Source organism: Neofelis nebulosa, chromosome 8 (assembly GCF_028018385.1).
Source record: "Neofelis nebulosa isolate mNeoNeb1 chromosome 8, mNeoNeb1.pri, whole genome shotgun sequence".
Lineage (NCBI taxonomy): Eukaryota > Metazoa > Chordata > Mammalia > Carnivora > Felidae > Neofelis > Neofelis nebulosa.
In genome coordinates, this window is record NC_080789.1 from 117,743,492 (window position 1) to 117,767,505 (window position 24,014).

The following is a 24,014-nucleotide window of genomic DNA, read 5'->3' on the forward strand; positions in this document are numbered from 1 at the left end:
TGTCTCTCTCTGTCTCAAAAATAAAATAAACGTTAAAAAAAATTTTTTTTTTAAAAGAAAATCAAAGAGTTTTAAAAGCTCTGTGCCAGGAACCAAATATATATTTCTTACTATAAATCATAATATTCACAGAAGAACTATCATTTTGGCTTTTTTCTTGTTGTTCATTTAGGCTTGCATTTTTAATTAAATACTTAATTCAGTTTTTTTTAAGGTAATCTTTTTTTTTAGGCACACCTCTGTATCAATGGAATCGCCTGCCTTGTCAAAAGGAGAAAAAGCAAGCAACAGAAACTGACTCAGAAGCAATAAAGTTGTTAGAATTAGCAAACAGGAAACTAAAAACTATTTTAACTGTATAGCACATGTTGAAAAAGTTAAGTAGACATGAGAGATTAAAAAGACCCACCAAATCGGGGTGTCTGGGTGGCTCAGTCAGTTAAGCTGTTCTCACGGTTTTTGAGTTGGAGCCCTGTATCAGGCTCTCTGCTGTCAGCACAGAGCCCACTTCAGATCCTCTGTCCCTCTCTCTCTGTGCCCCTCCCCTGCCCATACCATCTCTCTCTCCTTTTCTCAAAAATAAACATTAAAAAAATAAATAAATAAAAGTAAAATAAAAAGTCTCAAATCAAACATCTAGAGATGAAATGACAATGTCTGAGATGTAAAATACATGGGATAGATTAACAAAAATTCAACACTGTAGAAGAAAACATAAGTGAATATGAAGACACAGCAACAGAAACTATCCAAAAGGATACACAGGGAGAAGACAATTCAAAGAAAATGAGAAGGCATCAGTGATCCGTGAGATAATTTCAATAAGCAGGCAACTATAGTGGACAAGTAAGAAAGTAGAAAGTCAAAAGACAGATCTGAAAAAATAATGGTCCTATATATTTCACAATTAAAAAAAGTATAAACCCACAGATCAAAAAAGCTCAATGAACCCCAAGCACAGAAACATGAAGAAAACTATACTAAGGGACATCATAACAAACTGCTCAAAGGGAAATAGGCATTTCAAATGAACATTTTGAGTGAAAAGAAAAACATACATCAAAATTTTGTGGGATGTCATTAAAGCAACACTTACAGGAAAACTTATTAGCACTAAATCACTATATGAGAAAAGAAAAAATTATTTTACATGAGTGACCTCAGCTTCCAAATTAAGGCAATTTAAAAAGCAAATAAAATAGAAAATAAACAGAAGAGTGGAAATAGTAAAGTTCAAATCAGAAACTGATAAAATCAAACCTGCAAAACAATTTTTTCTTAAAAAAATCAATGAAACAAGGGGCACCTGAGTGGCTCAGTAGGTTAAGCATCCAACTTTGGCTCAAGTCATGAACTCACAGTTTGTCAGTTCAAGCTCCTTGTGGGGCTCTGTGCTGACACCTGGGAGCCTGGAGCCTGCTTCAGATTCTGTCTCCCTCTCTCTCTGCCCCTCCCCTGCTCACAATCAATCAATATCTCTCTCTCTCTCTCTCTCTCTCTCTCTCTCTCTCTCTCTCAAAAATAAAGATTAAAAAAACATTTATTTTTAAATCAATGAAACCAAAAGTTGGTTTTATAAGGAAAAATCAATAAATATAAATTCTAGGCCAAAGTAATCAGGAGAAACAAAGACAAAAATTACCATTAAAAAGAATGTTATCACATGACTATAGATTGTACAGAGGTTAATAGGATACTGAGGGAATGTTATAAACAAGTTCATGCCAATAAACCTGACAATTCAGATGAGATGTCAATTTCCTTGAAAGATTAAAACTACCAGAACTGACTCAAAAAGAAATAGATCATAACAAAATACCTAAAAATATCACTACAAAAAATTAACTAAACCCAAAAGAAGACAGTGCTGGAGGAAATAAAGGACAAAAACTCTATATAAAGACACACAGAGAACAAATAGCAAAATGTCAGTAGTAAATCCTTCCTTATCAGTAATTATGTTAAAGGAAGAGATTATCAAAATTTATATATATAAATATTATCTAAATACACAAATAAATATATTTAAAAGATCTAACTATATGCTGTCTACAAGAAACTCACTTTCAAGCTAGAGACACATTTAAGGTGAAAGTAAAAGGACAGAAAATGATATTCCATGCAAACAGTAACCAAGAAAGAATAGGAGTAGCTTTAATAATATTAGACAAAATAGAATTTAAGTCAAAAACTATTACAAAAGACAAAGGACAAAATATATTGATAAAAAGGTCAACTCATCAAGAAGATGTAACAATTATAAACATATGCACCAAAGAAAAGACCCCAATATATATAAAGCAAACATTCACATAATTGAAGGAAGAAATACAGCATTAGTTGGAGGGTTTTTTTTTTTTTTTTTTTACTATTTTAATGTGATTTATTTTGGAAAGAGAGACAGAGCATGGGTGGGGCAAGGTCAGAGAGAGGGGGAGACAAAGAAGCTGAAGCAGGCTCCAGGCTCGGAGCTGTCAGCACAAAGCCCGACACAGGACTCGAACCCACAAACTGCCAAGATCATGACCTGAGCTAACATCGGATGCTTAACTGACTGAGCCACTCAGGCACCCCTACTTGGAGATTTTAATACACCACTTTCAATAATGGATACAACAATCAGATAGATGACCAATCAGAAATAGAGCATTTGAATGACAATACAAACCAGTAAGAACCAATAGAACATTCTACTCAACAACATGAGAAGAAACAGTTTTGGGGGCACCTGGTTCAGTCGGTTATGAGTCTGATTCTTGATTTCAACTCAGGTCATGATCTCACGGTTTGTCAGATCAAACCCCACATCGGGCCCTCTACAGAGCCTGCTCCAGGATTCTCTGTCTCCTCTCTCTGTCCCTCCCCTATTCTCATCTCTCTCTCTGTCTCAAAATAAATAAACATAAAAAAAATAAAAAATAAAAGAATAAATAGCTTTCTCAAGTGCACATGAAACCCTGTCCAGGACAGACTATATGTTGTCTACAAGTATTATTAATACATTGCAAAGACTAAAATCATATGAAGTATTCTCATCACAATGGAATAAAACTAGAAATTAGTAACAGAAAGAAAACTAGAAAGTTCACACACATGTGCAAATTAAATAACACCCTTTAAACAACAACCAAAAGGTCAAAGAAGAAATCAAAAGGGAAATTAGAGCATACTTTCATACAAATGAAAACACAATATACCAAAACTTATGACATGTAGCAAAAGCAGTGCTAAGAGGGAAATTTATAGCTATAATACATACATTATAAGAAAATAATTATCTCAAATCAATAACCTAATTTTATACTTTGAAGAACTAGAAGAGAAGAGCAAACTACAGAAAGAAGGAACTAATGAAGATCAGAACCAAGATAAAGGATATGGGGAATTGATACACAATAGACACAATCAATGACCAAGGGTTGGTTTTTTTAAAAGATCAACAAAACGGACAAGCTTTTAATTAGACAAAGAAAAAACAAAAGATTCCAATTACAAAACTCAGATATGAAAGTGGGGACATTACTAATTTTACAGGGAAAAAAAGGCTATTAAGAGAATACTATGGACAATTATATACAACCTAGGTGAAATGAACAAATTCCTGAAAACACACAATTGACAAAACTGACTTTAAAGAAAATCTGAAGAGACCCATAACTAATAGAGAGAGAATTAGTAATCAAAAACCTCCCAACAACAACAACAAAAAAGGCCAGGACCAGATGGCTTCACTGATAAATTCCACCAAATATTTAAAGAGTTAACACCAATCCTCCTCACTTTTCCAAAAACTGAAAAGAACCCTTCCAAACTCATTCTATAAGGCTAGCATTATTCTGATACCAAAGTCAGAGAAAGATGCCACAAGTGAAGAAAACTACAGACCAGTATCCCAGAGGAATATTGATGCAAAAATCCTCAACACAATACTAGCAAACTTAATTCAGCAGCCTATTCAAAGCATTACACACCATGATAAAGTGAGTTTATTTCTATAATACAAGATTGGTAGAATATAAGCAAATCAAATTAGTATATCCCATTATAGAATGAAGGGGGGAAAAAACACATGATTATCTCAATTCATGACGAAAATGGATTTTTACAAAACTCAACATCCTTTTATGATAAAAACACTCAACAAACTAGAAACAGAAAAAAATTTCCCTAACATGCTAGAGGCTATATAAACTCATAGCTGGGGTGCCTGGGTGGCTCAATCAATTAAGTGTCTAACTTCAGCTCAGGTCATGATCTTGAGGTTTGTGTGTGAGCCCCTCATCGGGCTCTGTGCTGATTGTGCAGAGTATGCTTGAGATATATTCATATTCTCTCTCTCTAGTCTGCTTGGGATATATTCATATTCTCTCTCTCTAGTCTGCTTGGGATATATTCATATTCTCTCTCTCTCTTTCTTTCCGCCCCCTCCTCCCTCCCGCCCTACTTGTGCACTCTCTCTTTCTCCAAATAAACTTAAAAAACAAAAAAACAAAAAACCTCACAGCTAACATTATACTCACTGGTGAAGGACTGACAGCTTTTCCCCTCAGATCAGAACACCATCTACCCCCACCACTTCTATTATACAGTTTTGGAAATCCTGGTCAGAGCAAATAGGCAAGGAAAGAATATAAAAGGCACCCATATTGGAAGAAGTAAAATTATTTCTGTTCACAAATGATATGTTCTTGTATGTAGAAAATCCTAATCCTATACACACACACACACACACACACACACACACACACCAAACAAAAAAAATCTGTTAGAATAAATGAATTCAGCAAAGTTGCAGGATACTAGATCAACATGCAAAAATTAGTCGCATTTCTATACACTAGCAATGAAGAATCTAGAAAGAAAATTTTTAAAAACCATTTCATTTACAACAGCACCAAAAAGAAAATACTTAGGAATAAATTTAACCCAAGAGTTTTAAGACTCACACACTGAAAACTGCAAAACACTACTGGAAGAAATTAAAGAAACGAGTAAGTAGTCGAATGTAAAATGGTACAGTCACTGTGAAAAACAGTTTGATGTTTCCTCAAAAAGCTAACAATAGAATTACCACATCATGCAGCAATTCCATTCTTTGGGCATAAAGAACTGACAGCAGGAGCTCAGATACTTGCACAACAATATTTACAGCAGTATTATTCACAACAGAAGGCTGTGGCAATTCGAGTGTCCATGAACACATGAACAGATAAACAAAATGTGGTTTATACATACCATGGAACATTATTCAGTCACAAAATAGAATGAAATTCTGATACATTAAGCTATAAGATGGAATGAAATTCTGATATATGCTTCAAAATGGATGAACTTTACATACATTATGCTAAGTGAAATAGGCTACTCACAAAAGGACAGATAGTGTATAATTCTACCTATATGAGGGACCTAGAATAGACAAGTTCATAAGGATAGAAGGCAGAATAAAGGTTACTGCAGACTGAAGGGGAAGTGGAGTGAGAGCTTTAACTGGTAAAGTTTAACTGGCAAAGAGTTCCTAGTGTTCCTAGTGTTCAGAACTAATGAAAAAGTTCTGAAAATGGATAGTCGTGATGGTTGCAAACAATACAAATGTACTTAATGCTACTGAATTGTAAACTTAAAAATGGTTAAAATGGTTAATTTTGTGTTATGTATAGTTTACCACAATGAAAAATAAAATAGATAACTGAAGAGCCCTGAATCTATTTAAGAAATTGAATCTATAGTTACAAACCTTTCCACAAAAAAATATCAGGGCCAGAGTGAATTCTACTGAACATTTAAATAATAATCCATTCTAAACAAACTCCTCCAGGAAACTGAGGAAGAGTGAATACTTTCTTAGTCACTCTATGAGTTGTGCCTTACCCTGATTCCAAAACCAAAGACATTAAAGTTAAAAAACTATAGGGGCACCTAGGTGGCTCAGGAGGTTGAGTATCCAACTCTTGATTTCGACTCAGCTCATGATCCCAGGGTCATGGGATAGAGTCCCATGTTGGGTTCTGTGCGGAGCATGGAGCCTGCTTAAGATTCTCTCTCTCCCTCTGCCCCTCTCCTCCACTCATGGGTTCTCTCTCTCTCTCAAATAAAAATATTTATATATACATATATGTAATTAGAAACTATAGATTAATATCCCTTATGACTAGAGATGAAAATCCTAAATAAAATTTTACCATAACTAATACAAATATGTATAAAAGAACAACACATCACATAACCAAGTGGGGTTATCTTAGGAACAAAAGTTTGATTTAACACTGAAAAAAGCAATGTGGACTTTACTACATTAAACTAAAAAAAGAAACTTCATATGATCATCTCAACAAATGCAGAAAATGTACTTAACAAAATTCAACATGCATTCCTGATAAAACCTCTCAGTAAACTAGAAACAGAAAGGAAATCTCTCAACCTGATAAAGGGCATCTATGAAAAAATACACCTAACATCTCACTTAATAGTAAAAGACTTAATGTTTTCCCCTTTATACCAGGAATAAAAGAAGGATATCAACCCTCATCACTTCTCTCAACTTTTTTTTTTTTTTTTTTTTTAGCCAGGGCAATAAGAAATAAAAAAGTCATCCAGATGGGAAAGAAAAAGATGTAGAAATTCAATGGAATATACGGGATTAAAAAAAAAATGTTCCTAGAACTATTAAGCAAGTTTAGCAAGGTTGGAAGATACAAACTAAACATTTTTAAAAAGTATTGTATTTCTATATATTAGCAATTAGCAAAGGATTTTTTTAATTTTAATACCATCTTTTAATAAAAATCTATTAAATATTTAGGGCTAAATCTGACAAAAGATGTAAAAAACATGTAACCACTCTGAAATTTTAAAAGACCTAAATGAACAGAGACATTTAATTTGTTCTCTGATCATAAGACTCAATATTGTTAAAGGTTAATTCTCCCCAAATTGATCTATATAGATTCAACTGCAATCCCTACAAAAATCCTGGCAAGCTTTTGTTTGCAAATCAACTATCTAATTATAAAAACTAATTGGGAAATGCAAAGAAACCAGAATAACCAAAATAATTTTGAAAAAAGTACAAAATTGGTAGACCAACAATATATGACTTCTAGATCTATTATAAAGCTACAGAAATCAAGATAGTAAGGCACTGACATAAAGACAAATAAATTAATGAGACAGAGTCCAGAAACAGACTCACACATATATAAACAACTGATATTTTTACAAAGGTCCAAAAGCTATGCAGTACAGAAGGGACAGTCTTTTCAACAAATGATTTTAGAACATATACACAATAGGGCAGGTGAGGGGAGGAGGAAAAAGAACTTTGATTCATATATGTTTTATACTGTACCCAAAAATTAAATCAAAATGAAGCACAGACCTAAAGTAGCACATAAAACTGTAAAACATCTAGAGGAAAACATAGGGAGAAAATCATTCCAACCCTCTGTTAAGCAAAAGGGTACAACACTGAAACCATCATTTTTTTTTTGAGGGGGCAGGCAGCTCACAAGTGCACACACCTGGGGCAGAGGGAGAGAGAGGGAGACAGAGAGGGATGGAGGGAGGCTCTATGACCAGTGCAGAGCCAGACACAGGGCTCAATATCATGACCATGAGACCATGACCTTAGCCAAAATCAAGAGTGGGACCCTTAACTGACTGAGCCACCCAGGTGCCCCTGAAACCACTACTGATAAGAAAAAATTGACAAATTGAATTTCATCAAATTACGAATTTCTGCTTTTAGAAATTTGTTAAGAGAATGACAAGAGGAGCCACAGACTAAGAAAATATCTGCAAAGCACATATCATGTAATAAGGGACTTACATGCAGAATAAAGAACTCTCAAAACTCAACAATAAGGAAAAAAAATTTAAAAATGAACAAAAGATTTACACACTTCACACACACACTCAAAATACAGATAGCTAGCTAGCAAATATGAACTTTAAAGACACTCAACATCATTTATCAGTAGGCAATGCAAATTAAACTACAATGAGATTACCAAGACATACATATTGGAATCGTTAAAATTTTTATATCTGATTGTGCTAAGTGTAAAAGGGGAGGATGCAGAGAACAGGAACTTCCATACACTACTAGTGGGAATGTAAAATGATGCAATCACTCTATTAAAAAATGGATGAAAGTTAAACATGCATTTACCATATGATCCAGCAATCCTATTACTGGTCTATTTACTCTAAGGTTATAAAAATTAATATTTATATAAAATCCTGTACCTGTTTATAACAGGTCTATTCATAACCATCAAAAACTGGAAACAATCCAGTGTCCTATAATAAGTGGATGGATAAATCAACTCTGCAACATCCATGCAATGGAATACAACCCAGCAATAAAAAGAAACAAATGACGGGGTGCCTGGGTGGCTCAGTCGGTTAAGCATCCAACTTCAACTCAGGTCATGATCTCATGGTTCGTGAGTTTGAGCCTGCGTTGGGCTCTGTGCTGACAGCTCAGAGCCTGGAGCCTGCTTGGGATTCTGTGTCTCCCTCTCTCCCTGCCCCTCCCCCACTCATGCTCTGTCTTTCTCTCTCTCAAAAATAAACAAACATTAAAAAAAAAAGAAACAAATGACTGATGTGCAACAGCTTGGATATAGTTCAAAGGTACTATGTTAAGTGAAAAAAGTCTAAAAAGTTTGCATAATATATTCCATTTACATGACATTCTCAAAAAGATAAAATTATAGTGATGAAGACTGAGCAGGGGCAGTTTTCAGGGGCTAGAGGCAAGGAAAAAATAAGACTGAAAAGGCAATAGGTAGTTTTTGGGGGGGGATGATGAAACTGCTTAATATCTTGACTGTGGTAATAGTTAAATGACTATACAAATTTGTATAATACACGTTAAAATTCAAAAAACCTGTATCCCCAAAAAAGTCAATATTACTGGGGTATAACTTTTAAAAAACATATGCTAGTAACAGAACATATCAAAAATATTTTCTGAAAGAATAAATTATCAGAGACCATGTATTATTTCTGCTTCTTTCCTATTTAAGATTTACTTTGGTGCTAAGTCTAAGACTGATTTTGTAAAATTTTTCCATGGGCTTTTAAAGTAATGACTTCTTCACTTAAAAGATTTGTCAATTAAGGGGTGCTTGGCTGACTTTCAGTAGAGCATACAACTCTTGATCTTGGGGTTGCAAGTGCAAGCTTCATGTTGGATGTAGAAATTACTTAAAATCTTTAAAAAAAAAGATTTGTTGATTGTGTTATGCTATTTCCCTATGGCCGCATTTGTGTCTTTTGGATTTATTTATGAAAAAGATATAACAAATCTCCTAATATAACTGTATTCTCATCATATTATTCCCTTGTGTTTTGAATTGGTTTTGGTTATATATATATATATATACGTATATGTATATATATACATATACGTATATATACATATATATACATATACATATATACATATATATGTATATATATGTGTGTGTGTATATATATATATCATCTATGTTTCGTGCCTACTTGTTTAAGACTGTTATAACTACACTGTTAATTAATTGGGCCTTTCATTATTGTAACTGTCCTATTTCATTATGCCCAGTGCATTAACCTTAAATTCTACTTTAAATTACCTTATAGTACTGCCTCTGCTTTTGTATTGTTTACATTTGCCTGGCCCATCCCTTTATTTTCAACCTTTCATTATTTAAGTACTCCTCAATTCCATTTGACAATGTAAATTCTTAGGAGGCCTGGATCTATTCACATTTAATTAACTGATATGTTTTAATTCTATTGCTTCCTTCTCATGTTTAACATTTTTGGCATTCTGCTCAAACCTGTGTTTGATCCTTTTTATTTCTGTATTTCTATGCTGTGATTAAAAGATTACCAAGTTAGAAGTTAGGAGGCTGGGTTCAGTCTCAGCTCTCTTACTGAGGTCTAGAAGGGGACGTCTAGATAGGCAGGAGGTTAACCTCTTTAAGTCAATTTCCCCCTTCTCATCAAGGAATATAAAACTTGCTGCTTTACCTGGGTTTTAGTTTTTTGGTGGGAGGGAGGGTGGAGAACATCAGGGGAAGGGGACATCAAGAGGGATACTATAAGAGCTTTAAGGATCCAATGGGGAACAAGATTATAAGGACCTAGATCTCCATATCTGAGTTTACAAACAACTTTAAAAGTATCAACAATGAAACAAGGGAAGTGCTCTGCTACCCAGAGGATAGAGTAAATATGTTTTAAGAGTTAAGAAAGGGTGGAAGCTAGGGGTGAGAAATGAAGATGTACAAAACCTCATGAAGATTAAAGTCTGGGAGATGAAGAATAACCTGGGAGGCCAGGGGTTTTTGTGATGACTACTCAGAGAGGGACAAACAATAATGGTTTTAGGGCAAAAAGCAATAGCAAGTTTAAAAATGTTTGAGAGGAAAGCAGGGGCGGGGGGGGGGGGGGGGTGGAGGAAGGTCTTCTGAGAGAAGTAGGCTGAATTCCAAGACCCCAACTTGACTCCTGCTGATGGACAGGAAGCTGGTAGAGGGTTGGATGGTCTTACTCCAAATGAATATCATTACCCAATAAATAAGAAATAAAGTGACAACAAAATAGCCTGGGAATTAGGAAACACATCCCTAAATCAAATTTCAAATGTTTGGGGCACCTGGGTGGCTCAATCAGTTAAGCATCCGACTCTTGATCTTAGCTCAGGTCCTGATCTCGGGGTAATGAGTTCAAACAATGCAGTAGGCTCTGTACTGGGCGTGAAGCCTACTTAAAAAATAAAAATAAAAATAAAAAAATTCAAATGTTCAAAGAAAGCTAAACTGAAAATTCAGACTATCTAGTGTACAATGAAAAAGTACTAGACACCCTACTAAAACCTATGGGGCACAGCAAACTTGTTCTTCAAGAATATCTTTGTTAAATAAGGACTGAAAAGAAGGCAACTTAATACTCATCATAAGAAACTAACAAAATAAACCAAAAGAAAAGTAGGAAGAAGGAAAAAAATGAAGCAATTTCTCAAACAATTAAATAAATATGTTACTAAGAAAAGACAGACTACAAAAACATCCAAGTTTAGAAATGAAGGAAAAGCATAAACAATTAACTTAAGATAAGTTGGGAGGCTTTCCCAGTTCCACTCCCAAGGCTGTCCTAAGAAATAGAAAACCGGAAGAGGGGGCGCCTGGGTGGCGCAGTCGGTTAAGCGTCCGACTTCAGCCAGGTCACGATCTCACGGTCTGTGAGTTCGAGCCCCGCGTCGGGCTCTGGGCTGATGGCTCGGAGCCTGGAGCCTGCTTCCGATTCTGTGTCTCCCTCTCTCTCTGTCCCTCCCCCGTTCATGCTCTGTCTCTCTCTGTCCCAAAAATAAATAAACGTTGAAAAAAAAAAAAATTTAAAAAAAAAAAAAAAAAAAAAAAAAAAAAAAAAAAGAAAACCGGAAGAGGTTAGAATGGTAAAGAAGGGAGAAGGATCAGAATGACTCACAGGTAAAATGTAACCTCTACAGAACAGATAGTTCCAATATTGAAGCTAATAAAGACAATTTGAAAAGATAGAAAACTCTTTCATTTTATAAACCAGTACAACTTTAATATAAAATCCTGTTTTTAAAAAGATAAAGACTATCTTGTGTACAAAAACAGATGTAAAACTCCTAAACTATTAGTCAACATAATCCAGAAATATCTCAAAAATATGAGCGAAGACCTATCTAGGAAAGCAAGGACCCTTCCGTATTAAAAAGTCTATCAACCATTAATCAGTGCTGACAAGGCATATGAAAAAAGTCATACTCTCTCCCAATAAAACCCTTAGTAAAAGAGGAAAAAAGAAATTATTTACATACGATGAAGACCATTTGTCATTATTCTAAATACAGAAATGCTAGAGCCCTTTTTATTGCTTTACTCCAATTAAAATGTTTAACTGAATGAAATTACATGAAACAAAATAGTTACATTTTTCTTCTAACTATCTAATATTTCCAAATAATTTAACAAGTTTGTGTTATGGCATTAAACAAGATATATAAAGTCACTATTTTAAATAAATTGTCATTTTGTTAAGTCAGCCCAAACCATAAGGTAACTTGTGGATGGAACAGATTTGGCCGCTTGTCCTTAGAAGCCAAACACAGGTAATATGAGGGCACACTCATTAATATTTTTAAAAGCTTAACAAGGGAGTAATAAGAATCACTGACCTAAGTTAACCAATCACAACCAAAATTTGTCTACATTGAAATGTATCAAACCTCAAACCATTTTCATATATTTTAGCAATTATGTCTTACAACCAGATTAAGGAACAGTTTGTGAGCTATCTTAAGTAGAGAACTCGTTTTAAATTTTCTAATTTTTTTATTTGAAAAAAAGTTTTACTTAAAGCACTTTTTCTACTCAAAGGTAAGTTACCTAAAACAGAGTAAATTAAAAAACAAAAACTTAAAAAATATTAAAAATAAAAATAAAAACTTTAACATGAAGCAAATTTTGCCCATGTAATCAAATTATATGAAATTAGTGTAACTAATTTCTACAAGATCTAACTGATCCTTACCATTTCAATTAGTTCTATTTATGCAGCCGATTAAGTACCATCATATGGCCTTGCCACAGCAGAAAAAGAAACTTTATGCCTTTTTCTTTCAAACACCCCTACGTAGCAAACAAAAGACCTGTTCAATATATTCTTACAATTTTGTGTGTGTATTTATTTTTATGTCAGAAATAATTACCTTGGGTTATACCTTTGTATCTGTTGCCTCATTCTATTTCTTCTTCTAAGATTCAAATACACATATGCTGAATCTCCTTTTCTGATTTCCACATCGTTTTCTCTAATGTGTTTTAACATTTTTATTCACTTTCATAAATTCCACCCACTTTTTCCATTTCTAGCTTCCCTGTCCTTTATTTTTTTTTCCAGTCTCTGCTGTCCCTTGTGATCCTTCTAATTTCACCTTCATTGCAGCGATGGTTTTATTTTCTTACCTTAGTTTTCTTTCTGCTCAATCAGCTTACATTGCATTTTCTCATGTGGCTACACTATCTCTTCCCTGACCTCTTCTATCACTGCTTTGTGCTCTCAGTGGTAAATACTTCCAAAAAGTGTTTTATTAATTTTTTTTTAACGTTTTATTTATTTTTGAGACAGAGAGAGACAGAGCATGAACAGGGGAGGGGCAGAGAGAGAGGGAGTCATAGCATCTGAAGCAGGCTCCAGACTCTGAGCCATCAGCCCAGAGCCCAACGCGGGGCTCGAACTCACGGACCGCGAGATCGTGACCTGAGCTGAAGTCGGACGCCCAACCGACTGAGCCACCCAGGCACCCCCAAAAAGTGTTCTAAATTAACAAAATGGTTGGACATGATTTTCAACTCCCTTACAGAAGTATTTTTTCTGTTGAGTATGCTTTATCTGTCCTTGGTTTTTCTGCTACTTTCTTCCTTTTTGATTCTGGAAAGGTAGGAGTGGCCTTCAGCTGAAATCCTTTTGTTCATTCATCTTTAAAGGAGGTTGGGGGTTTTTTGGAAAAGCTATTTGTAAGAGGTTCATGAAGAAGGCCATAGTCACTCCAGTTCCTGACCAGAAAAACTTTGTCTTGATTCAGGGTTTTCCATGAGAATCTTTTTTTTTTTTTTTTTTTTTTTTAATTCTCAACAGCCACTGGAGACAGGCAGCCCTGAGGTTTTCAGGATGCAAAGACATCTCTTCCCCACTGCTACAGAGACAGAAAAATGCCAAAAAAAAAAAAAGCCTGTTTGGCTTCATCTCCCCAACTTCTTAGAATCAAACCAGGTACAGGGAAACTCCTGCCATCAGCTTTAAAAGCCCATGTTGCTTTTGCAAACAAGGGATTTTGGTTTTGCATCTCAGGGTGGGCCTCTAGGTTTCATGAAGCATCTCTTGCTGGTTCCAAGCTCTATAGCTGTGGTATCTCGCTCCACTTCCCACATGCAGCCTGCTTATTCTCGCTGCTTTTGGCAGACATTCCGCCTATTTTGTGGCCTAGGGTTTTTAGCTCTCTTCTAGTTCAGTGGAATACAGCGTATGTGTTTTAGTTTTTCCCTCTCTTTGTTGTTACTCTGGCCGACTGCCAGAAAGGAAAAAAAGAAAACGCCAACTTTATTGTACCATCCTCAGACTCAAAATCTAACAAATATGTTAACAGGATATTTTATACAAGACAAAAACTTGAGTGTCTCACCATGTTACTGAAAGATAAAAGTATGCTTTCCTTACTATTTTATTGGTAAGATACTAATTTTCCACAATGCACTATTTTTTACAAGGTCATTATAGCAAATGGGCTCATTGCTTTTATTTTAAAAACTCATGTGTATGTTAGTTATAACCTAAGGCAGAAAATAATCTGATGCCTAAATGTAAAAGATACTTTTCAAGACCCAGGGCCCATCTGGGGAACAAATTATGTATATACTCATCAGTATGCCGCAACCTCAGTATTTGTTTTTAAAGCAGACAAAGTCTTTTTAATAGTAAGGACAACACATAATTTATCATACTCCCCAGATTCCAATCGGGTTTGAAATGAGGACAGATGGCTTTATATTATATATGGATCATTCCCTGAGTAAAATTTTAACTCTAGGCAAATTTATTTTCCTGCCAGTTACTACCCTTCTCCTCACTATCCATTGTTAGGCATGTTCTGAGTGAAATGAAGTTTACTACCAATTTTTTAAAGGAACAAGTAATATATAAAAGCCAAATTAAAATGGATTTTAAGTTACTAGTGTTTTAAATTTTGTTTAATGTTTTTATTTTATTTTTGAGAGAGAGTGAGAGACAGAGCGTGAGCCAGGGCGGGGCACAGAGAGAGGGAGACACAGAATCTGAAGCAGGCTCCAGGCTCTGAGCTGTCAGCCCAGAGCCCGACGCGGCGCTCGAACTCACAAACCATGAGATCATGACCTGAGCCAAGGTTCAATGCTTAACCGACTAAGCCACCCAGGTGCCCCTAAATTACTAGTGTTTTAAATGACTCCTTTTCACACACATAAAACTAAATCGGTAAATGTTAATATGCCACACAAAAGCTAAGTAATGCTTGGTATAACTGACTAAACATTTAGAGGCACTGTGAGTACATATTGATAGAAAGAAACAAAAAAGAGACCTCCTTCTTACAGAATTGTAAATAAGAAATGTAGATGGAATGATGGGACTTGAAAAATCACCGTTTGATAACCACCACAGTTAGAATGACAGAATGACACTTCATAGTAAAGGAATTTGGCATATGTCACTTTAAGTAACCTAAATCCCATCACAGGAATGGTACAAATATCCACCATGCTCTGAGAAACACTTTGAAGAATTCCTGTCAAAAAGGCATAACCTGAATCTAACCATGAGGATACTTTGAACAAATGCAATTGAAGGATATTCTACGATGTAAGTGACCTGTAAGAACTCCAAAAATGTCAAAGCCATGAAAGACAAAGAAAGACTGGAGAGAAATGACAACTAAATTGTGTGTGATCCTGGACTGGATCCTGGACCAGAAACAAAACATAGTTTTTTCTTTTTTTTTCTAAATAAGACATTAGGGAGACAATTAATGAAATCTGTCTATATAGAGTAGAATTGTATCCATCTTCATTTAGGAAAGACACACCAAAGTATTTAGAGGTTAATCATATCTCCAGTTTTATTCTCAATTAAAAAAAAAAAAAAACAAGAATACTGGTATGTGTATGTAAAGGAAGAATGATAAAGCATATGTTTAAAGCATAAATATTAATGTTCGGGGCTATGCAAAAATTCTTGTACTATTTTTATAACCTTTCTCTAAGTATGAAATTATTTAACATTTGAAAAAAAAGGAAACAAAAATAAATCTACACACACAATAAATGAAAACAAATCAAGCCAGTTAAGAGAAACTCATTTTCCCTAATAATAATGCTAGGATCGTATTTACTACATTCTGCTCATCAGATCATGAAATTTTAGAGCTGTAAGAAAAATGTATTATCGCTCTGAAAACAGTGAAGATAAAGGACTTGCTCAACATCTAGACAACTGGTTCAAGGCAGAGCCAAGACTACTATCCTGCTCTGACTCAGCTCTTTCACATCCTGCACGCTGTCTCTTGATACTTTTCTATTGTCATCTACTCCCTAAACATGTGACATATTTTGGTAAATATTTAGCTCTATTTTCTCATGTATTCTAGTAAGCTAGTGTAGCAAACCACTTTCAGGCAATCTAAATTTCATTTTAAAAAGCCACTTAGGTATTACTGCTTCTAACAATCTTTAACAACTAATATCAATAAACCTGTTGAGTTCAGAACATATGCAAGATACTGTAGCAAACGCTAAAAAGGCAACACAGTCTGCTAGTAGGTGATACTGTTAGGTCCATGATGATAGACACCAAGTCTGCATTATTCATCATTATAACCTGACCTCTCAGGACAATGCCTGGCATACAATAAATATTCAGATAATTATATGCTGCTAAATAAAAGACAATGCATAGTACAAGAAAGAAATGTGTGTACAGATAATCATAATATCCACAGTGATAAAACAAAGTGCCATGAACCAACAAATAAAGTTAGTTTTGCTTGGTGAGATCTACAAAGGCTCCAGAAGTTTAATGAAACCAAGTTGAGCCTTGAAAGATAAAGAAGACATGAAAGCAACAGACATGGAAGCAATGGGGTGGTGAGATGAAGGATAGAAGGAATCAGATAAAACAGACTGAAGGCAAGAAAATATGTGGCATTTCTATTGAATTTTAATTTAATTTAATTTAATTTTTTTAAATTTTTTACATTTATTTATTTTTGAGAGACAGAGAGAGAGAGAGAGCGTGAGCAGGGGAAGGGCAGAGAGAGAGAGACACAGAATCAGAAGCAGGCTCCAGGCTCTGAGCTGTCAGCAGAGCCTGACGCAGGGCTCGAACCCACAAACCGTGAGATCATGACCTGAGCCCAAGTCAGATGCTTAATCGACTGAGCCACCCAGGCGCCCCTCTATTGAATTTTTAAATACAGGCTTACCTATCGTTGCTGCAAGTTCTGGATCAAAAGTATCATCTGTGAACCTCAAGAGCAGGCTAAAAGAGATGTTAAAAAGACAGATTAGAAATTTCTCTTTTTTCTTAACCATGTATTACATTTTGTTACAAATTAGACACAAATAAGAATAGCTGATGTTGGTCTGCTCCCACAAATACTGCCTCAGTGCAGGTATATAAATACTGCTTCAATACAGGTATATTAAATTATTGAAAATAATTTAATTATTTATTATAATAATTTAATTCCAATAATTAAATTATTGAAAAGGCAATAAAAGAATCCCAAGAGCAAAATAGTTTACTTAATATAGTCCCCATGCTCCCCTACATAACTCCCAAGTGTGAAAAGATTTGGGCTGTGTTTTGGTTTTGGTTTTGAACTGTACTGGTACGTCCTTGTGAGAAAATAGTATCGGCAAAAACATTATACTGTGACATGGACAAAAGGGGGGAAAATAAGTCTCTTGGAATACAACAAATTAATGTTTTGTTTAAGTCTGATGTGTAATCCACTCTGAATTCAAGTAAAAGCATACAGGTGAGAAAATCTATCATTTTGTAACAAGTAGTAGGACTACTACCTAAGTGGGAAGAAAAGATCTAGCAAAAAGTGAGGCTAGACAGATCATACCAGAGACAGAATAACTATATTCTGGCAAATGCTAAGTAGGGTGTATGAAATCAAGTAGGCCACAGGGAGCTACTGAAAGCTTAAAAAAAAAAATGGCAAGAAATGCTCTTACATTTTGAAAATGTAGAGAAAAGTTAATGACAGGAAAAAAAAAAAGCAAGAAAATTAACAGAAGACAACTGCCATGGTTATGGTGAGAGATAAGGACTAAATCCAGGAAACAGTAAAGAAACTAGAAGGGAAGAGATGAAATAAAAGCAAAAGACACCATTATGAGTACTCTAAGATTATATATCTCCCAGAATTACTTATTTAATGTAAGGTAAAGTGCCAGTTATTAAAAGCTCTTCAAAAATAAAATCTAAGCTTTTCTTAAAGCCCTGGATTTATAAAATTAATCAATCCTCCCTCACATCATCTCCAACAATAGGACTAGATTGTTCTATTCACCTGTATGCATTAGTAAGATCAAGGAAAGAGCTATCAGATGTTTGAACTGAAAAAAAAAATATGTATATATATATATGTATATATATATATATATATATACACACACACACACACACATATATATATTTCTACAGGTTGTAATTATTGCTGCTAGAGGTTTTTTTGTTTGTTTGGTTTTTTTTGTTTTTTTTTTTTGTTTTTGTCCAGAGTATATTGCAACACATAATGGCCTTTTGGTATTCAAAATCTGGTGTTAAGGGATTAACTCTCCTTTTCCTGGTTTTGCCTTCTTGTGTTTACCACAAAACCAGCACCACAAAAGTGAAACAAATTGTAGATTTTTCTACTTAACACTGAACCCTCTTGACTGTACTGTTTTTACTTCCAACATGAGTTAGGTGACAGCACTAACAAGGACCTTAAAAGGCTGCACTTGTAAAAATCTTCCCTCCCCAACATTAAATTTTAAGTTAATAAAAGTGAAGATTTCACTAAAAATGTAGTTACTCATAATTTTAGAATGGAAAAGGTATGTATCCATACTCAGTCACCAAAGAGATATTATTACAAAAACATAAGAACCTCATAGAGTAGTAGTAGCAATCATAACACCAGAACAATACAATAATAACAACAGTATTGGCTATGATTTATTGAACATCAACAATATGCCACACACTTGAGCCAGCGGTTCTTCTTACACAATTGCTAATCCTTACAATAACACTTGTCATTAATGGTACTTTGTCAGGAAGGACAGGGAACTGATATGGTACAAAGCAACACATTTTAACATAAGCAGAACTTAGCCAGGGGTACACTGTTAGCTGGAAATGTATTCTAAACTCTATGCTCTGCTTTCTTCTAGGCAGAGAGTCTATTTCTCCATTAGATTTTTTAAAGAATCCACAACCAGAAAATGATTAAAAACCAAAGCTCTAAAGGATGTATATTTAAGCTTTCATATTTTCAAAGTTAAAGGAGCAAAGTTAAAGGAGCAAAAGTTAAAGGAGCAGAGAGAGAGATGGAAGGAGTAACTACCACTGTATCACTGAGAGGAGACCAAGTTTCCAATAAACAGTGTGATCATAATTAGTCTGCCTTTCCTAATTTACAAATGAAATTGGCCAAAAAGGATGGGGATACAAGAGGGATAGGAGAGACAGCAATTTAGATAATACAAAATCTCTATAATCCATTCCAGTCTCTGAAACACTTCGCTACTTCTTTACTTCCCCACTGTGAGCCACAGAAGAATCTCATACATTTAACATCAGTTAAGGTTTGAGGGATTTCCATTCGAACCTCATTTTTCAAATGAAGAAAGGAAGGCCTAGAGTGTTCAAGTATCACACACAAGGTCACACAAGTGGCAGCACCAGTTTCATAATCCTGATCTGACTGCTATCACCCATGCTCATTATACTCCAACAGTCTGAAATAAACTGGAAAAATCACCCACTAATTTGAATTAGTTAAGATATTCTGTGTAGTGACAAAACAGATGAACATAAGGGAAAGGAAGCAAAAATAATATTAAAAAACAGAGAGGGAGACAAACCATAAGAGACTCTTAAATACAGAGAACAAGATGAGGGTTGCTTGGAGGGATGCAGGCTGGGGGGATGGGCTAAATGGGCAAGGGGCATTAAGGAGGACACTTGTTGGGATGAGCACTGGGTGTTCCAAGTAAGTGACGAATCATTAAATTCTTTTCCTGAAATCATTATTACACCGTATGTTAACTAACTTGGATTTTAATTAATTAATTAATTAATTAATTTAAATTTAAAAAAAAAGATGTCCTTTGTCATGCAACAATACAAGTGATGTTGCACTTCTACTAGTTCTAGATCATAGAAACTTACTGGTCAGAACAACCCTTGAAGATTGTATCCATGACAAATGTTTTTGCACTAACTCACCTTAAAAAGCATAGGCTTCTATTTTAGCAGAGTCATTTACTCTCATCCACAAAGTGTTCAAGGGTGTTTTCCATAGTATATCACATACACCAATAGTGCTTGTCTAGTGTATCTACATCTAGATAGGTATATAGACAGATGCCACATCTCTCCCTAAACACAATCCTTTCTTGAAAGAGGCAGTTAAAGGTGTTAAAATTTTGCAGTAAGCAGCTGAAAATTCACCATGAGGTACTTAGAAAAGCTTGGAGATTAGATCCAAACACGTTTGTTTGTCTGAGGGGAGAGAAGTAAGGAAACCAGTAAATCCATTTCACAGATTTTATGCTAGAGGAAGAACCTCAATTATGTAAACGCTCCAATTAACCTTCCAGAAAATTTCAACAGGACCTAAATAGTCATCCCTCCAATACATTTAAAAAAAGGGCCAACCAAACTTGTATTGGGTTGAACTGCAGAAAATGACATTTAACCATTCTTGAGTTCAAAATCAGCAATTTCATATGCCTTAACCTAAATGAGAGTCACATCTTATGAAAAAAAGAAAGGTCGTGAGGCTATAGAATTCCTTTTGACAATGTTCAATATATTAACTTTTTTTTATATTAACTAACTTTTTAACCCTCAAATAATAGATGGTGATCATGAAAAATATTGAAACCCTTAAATAACACACACACCGTACTATTTTGCTAGCCCATAGATTCATAAATTTATTCCCTGTTATGTGCCAATCCCCCACTCCAATATACACTGAGAACATTAAATGAGGAAAATTTGAAACTACATTGCCATACTTCAGAAATATATACAATTGCAGAACATATTACAGAATAAAATTTCAAACCCGTAAGCATCTAAACAAAAGGAAAACTTTATGAAGTGATTTGAACGATACGGTTAGCAGGAGGCACAGCCAAACCATGGAATTATTTATAGCTCCCGAAATTTGAATATTGTTTAAAAATCAAGACAGCCTAGAATATAAGCCAGTGATGATGATAATCATCAGATGGCAAGGATAACATTACTTGGAGAACTCTGTTCCAAGGCTTGAATGAAATCACACCCCGCTTCCAACACCCACCGAGCCTTCCCTGACATTTAACTCGAACTTACCGTCCGTTACCACCGTCCCTCAAGAAAAGTCACGAAAGAAAACACAAAATACTACTTTGTTCTTTTACCTCCAGATGATGTGGCAGAACGCGAGGTGACAATAACACGTTACTCTCAAAGGTGGTCCCCCGCTTCAACTAGTATCTTAGGCTAAGGTGAATTACTCAAGGGGTCAGAAGACCAAGGAGTTCTTTCACAGCTGACTCATAAAGAAACAGAGAAGCGGCAACGGGGTGCACCAAAATAGGCCAGGAATGTGACCTAAGGCGTCGCGAAACTTCCCGTGCAGAGCCCTGCGTGTTCAGAGAAAGCTTGACAAAAACCAAAGCGCTGAAGTTCCAACTCAACTCGCGGGGTGAATGACAGTGAGCCTGGACCCCGGGGGCCGAGACCCGGCTTCGCGCTCGGCCTCACTCGGGCCAAACCCGCCCGCCACGCCCTAGGCTGGTCGGCAGCAAACCTGCCGGCCGAGCGGCGGCCCTCGGAATTGTTTATTCGGCGCGACGGGAGGAGAAGCGATCCAGACAAGTCGGGCCTGGCACAGGCCGAGAACCGGGCGGGCGCCGGGAGGACAGGGGCCGCAGGACCGCGCGGCCCAGAGGCCGGGAAGAACCCGCGGAGCCCGCCCCCAGCCTGGCCCGCCGCCTTTACCGTTCCCGTCGCGGCCCAGCAGACAGAGGCCACGGAGGCAACAAGAGCCCCGCTGCCCTCCTCACGGCCCGCAGGCTCGCCTCACCTGGACTTGCCCACGCCACTCTCGCCGATGATGAGGATCTTCAGGGTGGTCAGCACGTCCTCGTCCATCCTGACCCTACTCCGCTCTCAGCCCAGCTGGCCGCCCGGTCCGGCTCTCAACCCTTCACCCGAGAGAAGTGCCCGCGCATGCGCACCGCTGCACGTCTGCCACCTTCCTTTCTCCCCGGGTGTTTAGGTTGCAGGAGCCCGGGTCGCCCCAGTTCCGCCTTGAGGAAGCTCTGCGTCTGCGCAAACTCAGAGTCCCAGGCGTCTTTCCGGGGAATTTAATTCCTCCTTTGCGCAAGCGCAGAGTGGAAGAGCCGTGGGTGATTTCGCCCTGCTTTGTAGGCTGTTAGTACTCCCCGGTCCTAACCTAACCCTCCTTCAGTGGTGTACTTGGGCAAGGACTGAGTTGCAGAGCACAACGCTCTTTTATTTCAGCAGCTGCTCATAACAGCTGCATTGCAGTAGGAAAAGTTTTGTGTTTGAAGGCAGATTATCTTAAGTCCCAACTCCACCTGATGAGGGATAGAAGCAAAAATTTGTTCAACTTTAGCCCACAAGGCTGACCTATAGCCTGCATAGTTTTGATAAGGTTCAATTGTGTGCTGGTTGCTACATTCTTAAAGGGTTTCATGCCTGCCTGTCTTACCAATTATTAATATAGAACGGAGTGAGAGGCGCCTGGGTGGTTCAGTCGGTTAAGCGTCAGACTTCAGCTCAGGTCATGATCTCAAGGTCAGTGGGTTTGAGCCCCTCGGGGCTCTGCGCTGACAGCTGGGAACCTGGAGCCTGCTTCAGATTCTGTGTCTCCCTCTCTGCCCCTCCCCCGCTCACGCTCTGTCTCTTGAAAATAAATAAATGTTAAATTTTTTTTTAATATGGAACTGAATGATAATCACCAGAGAAATCTTGTGAAAGTGGTTTTATGAGTAGAAATTCAAAGAAAAACGTTTATGATCCAATACTCCCTGCGCATTTCCTCCACCCTGAGCACTAAGGATATAACCACCAGGTTTGTACAGCAAAAGTACAGCCCTTTCTGCCCACAGGTCCGTCCCAGTGCTACTTTAAATAAACTTACTAAGTTGTACCACAGAGCTTCCATTGCGCTCAAAGACCCCGCAATATACCGTAGTATAACCACTTTATCTAGCCTTCCGAGCCTGTTTCCCATCGCACAAAGGCAATAACACTAAGAATACCCACTTCTGAAAATGGTTATGAAGATTAAATGGATTAATTAGCGAACACGCTTTGTAAACTCAAGTGCTCTGTAAAAGGTGCGATTAGGTGTTATTAACTTCCTGGCTTACTTACTGCTACATTAAAGAGTAGTACCCTTCACACATCAGTTCAGTGTAAGAAATGTAAACTTCAGGTAGATCAGGTGCATAGAAGCCTCTGCTGGTGCAACTTCAAACCGACTACTGTTCCTCGTAAGAACTGCTACACCGCAACTGCAGGAATTGTACGTGCATGCTTTGTCTTCTTCACTAAACTGTAAACATTAATGAAGGTACCAAACTTCATATATAATACCTATAATACCTAGCAGAATACCTGATCCATGACAGACACTGAATGAACATTAGTTCTCAGATCTTATTTTCTATGCTTGCAGCTACTGCCAGATACAATCGATACCAGATTAAAGAATACATATTAATTAAAGTTAGACTAAATTTTAAAAACTAATTTTTCAAATACCTAGAAAAGCTCTTCCGCCAGATAACCAAATGGCTCTCTCGCCTCCTTCAGGTCTTTGCTCAAATGCTGCCTTTGCTCAGATGAGTCCTTCTCTGTCCCTGCTACTGAAATTTGCAAATCCTTCCAACAATCCCTATATCTCTTTGCATTATTCTTCTGCATAGTACTTACCATGCTCCTGTATACTATATATTTTATTGTTTTGTTTATTGTGTAATCTTCTCCAGCAGAAGGGAGGCTTCATGAAGGCAAGGCTTTTGTCTGTTTTGTTTATTGGTATATCTTCTCCTTCTAAAACAGTTCCTGGCATAGAATATGTGCTAAATAAATACATGTTGAATGAATCAGTTGAATGAACATTCTAAAGTCCATTCCTAACTTTGGAAGGTAGT

The 24,014-nt window shown here is 36.5% G+C and overlaps 1 protein-coding gene across 1 annotated transcript in view; it reads right to left on the reverse strand.

Annotated features, from left to right (window-relative positions):
• RAB18 (RAB18, member RAS oncogene family) overlaps positions 1–22,132 on the reverse strand; it is a 37,768-nt gene extending 15,636 nt beyond the window's left edge. The window contains exons 1-2 of the mRNA XM_058681620.1: positions 21,914–22,132; positions 17,033–17,088 (exon numbers count right to left, since the gene is read on the reverse strand). Of these exons, the coding sequence (XP_058537603.1) occupies positions 17,033–17,088; positions 21,914–21,981 (124 nt within the window). The 5' untranslated portion in view covers positions 21,982–22,132. The remainder of the gene's footprint in view (positions 1–17,032; positions 17,089–21,913) is intronic.
• Between the last annotated feature and the right edge of the window lie 1,882 nt (positions 22,133–24,014).